Here is a 7,501-nt window from a genome sequence, read left to right as displayed (position 1 = left end):
CTGCAACCGTTGATGATGTTTGTATTCCCTAGACGTTTGTATCACTAAATCAATTTTTTCCTTCTGTTTTGCTTGTTCTAGCTTTGTAGCAGTTTCGATCAGGTGAACAGACGTTGCAAGACCGCTCAAAAGACTGCCGTGTGTATAGCAGCTGCAGTAGCCGGACCCCGAACGAAAGTCGCCGCGTCGCGAGATTTGTAATAAAAAATAATAAAAAAAAAAACAAACAGACAACGCTTTAATAGCAGAAATAAAAGGCGACCAAGTAAGAAACACAGAAACCCAAAACAAAACAAACAAAAAACCCCCCCCCGGACAGTTACTGGTGTGTTTGAATGAACCCGAGGCGATGGGAATAAAGGCGAGCACCGCGAACGGTGGACAGCAGAGTCCGAGAGCACGCACCTTTTCCACCAGCAGTAGCAGTGACGTCGTGTCCGGCACGGCAGGTACGGTGTTGGGTGGCTCCTTCTTTTTTGTTGTTGGCTTTGTTTTCCCTTACTGTCTGGGGGTGTTTGTACATCCGGAACGGCCGGGCGCGCTTTTCTACGATGTGTCGGCTGTCTGTCCTTTTTTTTTTTTGTTAATGTATCATTCATTCGTGCATTTTGTAGAATTTCGGGATTTTCATTCTACATACCAGTTATACCTCCACCCAAACACACATACACACAAACACACGCGCGCGCGCGTGTACCACCCAATTCGCGGTACATGTTCATTCCCATGTTGCTTCTTTTTCCGTTGTGCATTGCTCTCGGTGTGCTCCTTCAGCCTGTTTCATCCCATTTACCATCAAACCCGTACGATGTGTGGTTTCAACTCCGTAATGTTTGTTTACTCGTAGGCGCACCGTACGAAATGTCATCCGCTAATCCCGATCCCGATCCCGATGGTAGCTCAGCGGACGAAAATGCCGCGGCTAGTGCTCCACTTGCTTTGGGAAGAGTGTACGCAACATCACTACCTACTCATATCTGGTCAATAAATGGTGAGTTTAAGAAGAAGAAGAAGAAAAACAGCAAAACACCCAACAGCCGGTACACATTTTCACGGGCTTTTACATACACAACCACGTACCGTAAGGGTTTGGCAGCCCATAGAACCAGCATTAGAATAGCTTTTGGAACAATGCAGGATTCAAGATGCACAGCCTTTTTCCGGCTTGTGAACACACATTTCATCAAGGTAGCTACGCTTTTGCAATCGATAAAACAACTTACAAATTGCCTCTACCTATTAAGGCACCTTCCGATGGTGCCTTAGAAATTGGAAATTAAAAAAAAAGGGAAATTGTGTTATCAATTGAAACAGCGGTAGCTAAAATGATGTAATATGCGTTCAAGTAGGGAATGTCGCGTATTTCGAAATTCATCTGTTTGTACTATGGGGCGCTTAAATCCTGTGGATGCCTCGCGTGCGGGATGCTTCTTTTTGTTGTTTTCTGTGCGTAATGGAAAGCTCCTAATAATATACAGTGGCCACCAAAAAAAAAAAGACCATTAGCTTAGTGCACAAACGTTAAAAATCAAATTGTAATGCCAATTGTCAACGAGACTATTTAGTTTTTATGTTGTAAAATTTTGAGGAACATTTTCGGAACGTCCAACCGAAAATGTCCAGGATAAGACTAAGAATAAGGAAAATTGTTTACATAAATTGGTCATCACAAGCGGTGCAAACAATGCGGCATTGCAGCGTCATAATTAATTATAAATTATTTTTTTTTCAAATCCAGAACATGGATCCTGTTATTGGAAAAGTCATGCAATCGATCGCGTTTTTCGATTCCGTTGAAAATATGGCTTAAGCTTAGTTACGCAACGATTTGCACGATGTATTTCCTCGATTAAGAGCTGCTTTTTCCCATTCCACCGTATTTTTAAATATAAATTTCATAGTTCCACTTCATTCCACAGGTAACAAGAGCGAATTTTTGCATTCCACATTGAATTTTTGTTGAAAATCAATTTGGAAGGATTGAGAATACGTGTATGGGTGGAATGGAATCGCTGGACGGAAATGGAAATACATCTCAGAATCGACGAAATACACAGCTCAAATCATACACGCTGTAAAATAAGAGCTTTCATCAGCTGTAAAATTCAAACAAAATATTCTTTATAGTTTTGGGTATCCCTTTTTTTACATTTTGCAACTCCTAGGAGATGGTTAGGTATGCTAATGAAAAAGATCGATTTTTGTCACGTGAAGATCGCCTAGTTTTGCCTTGACAGCGACAGTTTCAATCATATCTTGCCTAGGCGTGGGTATTCTGATGAAAGTATGACTCTTTCGAACACCAATCAGAAACCCTCTCGGGAAGATAAGTTTAGTTTCTTCCGACGCCCAAGTTTCACAGAGAGCGAACACATCGCAATTGTCCTCGCCCACTAATGCTTTAAAAGAGATCAGCTTTCCAAGCAAGCTCCTACAATTCCACTGTATGATGGTATGACGGACGATCATACTTAAGCATGGCCATTGAGCCAGCCACTGTTTGATCACCCCCTTCAGGAAAGGAAGGGCCCAAGTAGCGATCATGTGCAGGTGCTGCGGGAGGTTAAGGGTCATGAGGAGAGGGACTCTAGGATCTCGTAAAAGAACGGGGGACGGGAGTAGAAGGATCAGCGTCTCGAGTTGGGACCGAGGGAGTTGCTTTAGGAAAGACGACGCGCTGTTGTGCCAAAGGTTTACTTTTTTTTTAGGACCTTTTTCGGGTGTAGTCGTGCTGGTCTCGCCATTTGCATCTGTACCCAAAGCTGCAAAAGGTTTCGATGCGATTGCTCCCCTTAGAGCATCGCTGTATGTGCCGCATGCCCTCTCGGATACAGTTTTCGTTTGTTCCTTTTGGAGTTTTTGGTACGCACGGGGCACAAAGTTATTCTATGCCACTCATCCCGACGATGCAAGCATTTCTGGGAAGGGGCTTTGCACTTCGAACATGTGACCACCGTTTTCCACGTATGACCGGTCAATTGGTATCCGGAGGGCTTCTAGAATGAGGGCCTGCGGAAGTACCGTACCCTCAAGCGTGACACGGATTGAGGAGGTCGGAACCTATTTTGTTTTCCTCTTTTGCTGAGGCGTCTAGCTTGAAAAGCTTTTTTTGCCTCGAGCACTTTGGTCTAAAGATCGATTTTTCTTGGGTTGAAAAAGTTGGAAACATATTTTACATTGTTTTTTTTTTATTATTATAACAAAATCATTGATTAACTTTTGGATAAAACAAAGCTAGCTGCAAGTAGATAGTTCAGTGACTGTTACCATCAAAGTGGTCTTATTTTATTGGTTGGTCACTGTAGGTGCGCAACCTCCTTCCCCGTGGGGCGGGAAGAGAAAAAGAAAAAGAATCCGAACCCGGAATTTCATTAACATCATTTTGCTTGCTTTCTTCTCTTCTTTCCCTGGTTCCCTGATTTCCTTTTTTGTGTCGTTGCAGGTATAAAATGTCCAGTGTGTAGCAAATTTGTGACGCCTGATGACATTGAGTGTCATTTAGTAATGTGCCTAACGAAGCCTCGTCTATCATATAATGGTTGGTTTTGCGTGGGAGCAAAGCTCCGTTACGAGCCCGAAACATTTAACGAATCTTTTCTATATCTCTTTCTCCTTCGCAGAGGATTGTTTGACCGATGCAAAAGGCGAGTGTGTCATTTGCCTAGAGGATCTATGTCCTGGTGATATCATTGCTAGACTACCGTGTTTATGCATCTACCATAAAGGGTAAGATGGTAGTGTCCCTGCTGCTTTTGATTGCTTATCCCCTTCCCCTCTCCCTCCGCACAATTTATTTTACTAATTTTTTGTTCTCCCCTATTCGCTTACTCCCACCATCAGATGCATCGACAAATGGTTCGAGGTGAATCGTAGCTGCCCGGAGCATCCTGGCGATTAGTGGGAATTCCAATTTTTTAGAAACAAATGCAAGAACTAAACTTTACAAAACGCTATCGCCCGGAGTGCCCCCCCGGGCTTTACCTATTGCTTAGTCCTCGCGCGATAAGGACACTAAACACAGCAGCATGGCGACGAACAGGAACGAAAAAAACGAACAGCGGCGGTACGACAACAACGACAACGACAGCGAGCGGCAGCAGCAGCTAATGGAGAGGGAAGGAGAGAGAGAGAGTTTTTACTAATTGAGCAACGTTAAGTCGGCGCGAGCGCGCGCGGAGCAGGGTATTCAGTTTTTGTTGATGTTGTTGTTATTGTTTGGGTTATGGAGGGATGGGAGGAATGAAGGGAATGGCTAAATTGATAGTGAGCAAAATTCGAGTGGAAAAGAAAGGGCGCGCGCAGCAGGCAAAACAAAAAATGGTAGGAAAATGGGACACACAACACAACGATAATATCCTGACGACTCTTAAAAAAGCTCACATCTAATAAAAAAACAAAACAAAAAACAACGGTCAGCATATCTTGGCGCGGATCTAAGAGCTTCGTGAATCGTGGTGTACAGGAGCAAGCTTGAAATCGATTTTAAAGATGGGAAATTGGATAATTTTTTTAAATGTTTTTTTTTTCGACACTGTATTATATTTATCTTCTAATTTAATTGTGCTTTGATAAGCAGCATAGCACACACACACAGCTAAAGCACGCTTTTTTAACTTTATAAGCGGCTTTTATGAAAAGCATCAATTTTTTTTCTGTAATTTTATTCTTCATTTTCATGTTCCCTTTTATAATTAGTTTTTTTGTCTTGAAACATGTGCGCGCGCGCGCGTATGTGTTTGTGTGTAAAACGTTGATGCAAATGTAGCAAGCAGATTACTGCACGATCTCTTCTTTTTGTGCGGTGGGAATTAATAAGCACTACAACACACACACAAAAAAAAAGCTTAGCCATACAAACCAACAAATACACACACCCGTAAGAAGAAAAGCAAGCATCCGGCACACCACAAGCAGTAGTAACACGGTAAAACAAAAACCAGGTTTAAAAAATTTGACTAGCTAGAGACATATGTAAAAAAAGGAGAAGAAGACACGCCGATTAATCTAAACTGTACATAAGCGAGCTAAATTAGAAGCCGGAGCCTGGCAAGCTCCGGCAAATGAAAACGGGAGGACAAAAAACAAAACAAAATGTGACAAAACACATTACAACACGCATGACAACTAAACCACCCACAGCCAAAACGGTACAAGAAGAAGGGCGTAGGGCGCGCGTGTTGGAATCGAAATTGTGTTAGTGTGCTGCTGCTGCTAGTAGTAGTGAAGTAGAAGTAGTAGCGATAGTAGAAGCAGTAGAGTAGCGCGATAAATTCTAGCAAATGTGCCTCATAGTGCGCGCGCGGATTGGCTGAATTTATCCCAGCACACACCGAAGGAACGACCCCATCTCCATGTCCCATTTGTGTCCTTACCCGGGAAAAGGGGTTTACGCGAAAAAGGAAAGGATAAAGCGTGTGTGCGTGTGTTGCACACAATGCCGCGCTCCATGTTGTTGCTCCGGTTGGGGGGGGGGGGGGGGGGATGCTTTTGCTTGCGGCTGCCTCGGTGTAGTTGTGAGATGAAATTGGAAATGCACGCGGGGAACGATTGGTGTACAACAATGGGTAAGAGCGTGGGATAGAGCGGAAGACTCTCACGGAAGCAGCAAGAAGGTGGTAGAGGGAAGGAGGGTGATAGAGACTGTAAATAGTAGTGGAAAGTAGCATAAAAATCAAGGACTAACTAGGTTGGTGACAGAAAGCGTGTGTGAAAGAGAGAAGAGCGTGTGTGTGTGTGCAAGCAAACGGTGCTAAAAGAAGAAAACACACACGCACGCACACACTAGAACAAGCATAGGAGCAAGAACAAGTAACGCATATAGCAATATCTAATAGCAGGGATTACAGTGACTGGTTGGAAGAATAGTCTCCCTGGCGGCGGATCGCGGGGAGGAGGGGATCTCGGTTAACACGTACTGTTTTTTCTTATTACACCCCCCCCCCCCCTCTATTTTTCCGTGCATGGCGCTAAGTGTTGTGATATCGTGTGAGAGACCGTTGTAAAATGGATGTTTTTTTTTCCTTAAAACACAACAATATGCAGATCGCGCTATCAGAGCTCAAGGGGGGGGGGGGGGGGAGTAAGCTGGAAAAGTGGAAGAAAAATGAATAATTAATAGAGCTAGAAAGCAGCAAACTACGGCACAGTTCAGAATGAAAAGTTGACTAACTGATAGTGATAACAAACGGTAAACTGGTTTGAGGCAGACAAACGCAACCACACCCCCTCCCTCTTACGTTATGGATGCTTTGTATGAATATTTTTTAAACCCATTTATTATATTGTGCTCCGCCTGGCAGTTGACTGTTTCTGTGTGAGTTTTTCAAACTTTTTTACAAAAAAAAAAATTATTAATAATCGTGTGCATGATATGCAAACTTTAAGCAAAATATTGTGTTTGGCCGGTCAAAACGACTTTAATTATTTCAACTGAACACATAGTGTTTACTGCCTGATTTGCTCAATGAAGCTGTGGTGGCTCCTATGGTGGCAACGTTTTACGTTCAACGCCTTCAACTGTTTCTCTTCTGTGTCCTTACAGCTTCCGGACGCGCGGAAACAAGAAGGGTCGTTATAAAAACACAAGTTCAATTACTGTTCCTTCCTTACCTTTATTTTGTCGTCTGTGCCATTGTGAGGTTCATCAACATTCATCGCTTGTTGAAGGGCAACAATCCCTGCCATTAAACTACCCCCCCCCCCCTCCCTATCCCGAGCTTATGAATTTACTTTTGGCAGCTATCCTACCTAACATACCTTCAAGTTGGTCGGTGGTGTGGAGACTTAAGTCTCTCGTATCTCGTGCATGCTTGCCAAATGCAAAGATTTGTTTTAAAAAAATGTTAATTTTTAAAATTGAAGCTGCCTGTTTGGAGCTCTTTATAGAAACACACTCTAAACCCACTACACAAATACAAACTCCAATCCCCCCCTCACACATGATTTCCTTATCATCGGGCGTGCGAATGGCAGGAAACGAGCAAGGGAAAAAGAGATAATCTGGTGCATCGACCTTTGGAAGGTGTGGAAGCGAAGCCTACGATTAAACAGTTGGTAAACCTCCCACAAAGAAGAAAAGAAAAGGGTTTTTGATTGATTATTCAAATTATTACAGGCTTATGTTTGCTCCGGAATGAATTCCTTTTTTTATTTTTTTTATTTTTGGTTTTTAAATTATAATGTAAAACTGAAGGATATGATCGTGAGAGAATGGAAAAGCGGGTGTTTTTGTTTGCGATGAAATGGGGGGGAGGGGGGGGGGAATGGGAATGTTAGAATAGAGTGAAGCGAGACGGAGTGATGAGAGATCTGCTGTAAATAAAACTTTACACCTTTGAAGTGGAGAAAATGTTTTTTTTCTTTTTTTTATTAATTAAGCAGGATAATGGAAAGTTGTATGTGGTAATGAGGATGACTCCGCTAATAGAGTAACTCGAGCGAGGAAGAGCGAGAGAGAGATAGAGAGAGGGAAAGAATCGTAAAATAAGCCTAGTAGGAGCTT

General features: G+C 42.9%; 1 protein-coding gene across 1 annotated transcript; it reads left to right on the top strand.

Annotated features, from left to right (window-relative positions):
* The first annotated feature begins 325 nt into the window (after positions 1-325).
* Positions 326-3,957, top strand: LOC126561070 (E3 ubiquitin-protein ligase ZNRF1-like). The gene is made up of 5 exons (XM_050217019.1): positions 326-449; positions 848-991; positions 3,443-3,538; positions 3,621-3,726; positions 3,841-3,957. The coding sequence occupies exons 1-5, from the start codon at positions 350-352 to the stop codon at positions 3,896-3,898; spliced, it is 504 nt and encodes a 167-aa protein (XP_050072976.1). The 5' UTR covers positions 326-349; the 3' UTR covers positions 3,899-3,957.
* Positions 3,958-7,501: the final 3,544 nt, after the last annotated feature.

Source organism: Anopheles maculipalpis, chromosome X, assembly GCF_943734695.1.
Source record: "Anopheles maculipalpis chromosome X, idAnoMacuDA_375_x, whole genome shotgun sequence".
Classification (NCBI taxonomy): Eukaryota; Metazoa; Arthropoda; class Insecta; order Diptera; family Culicidae; genus Anopheles; species Anopheles maculipalpis.
This window is presented reverse-complemented; position numbering and strand designations above follow the sequence as displayed.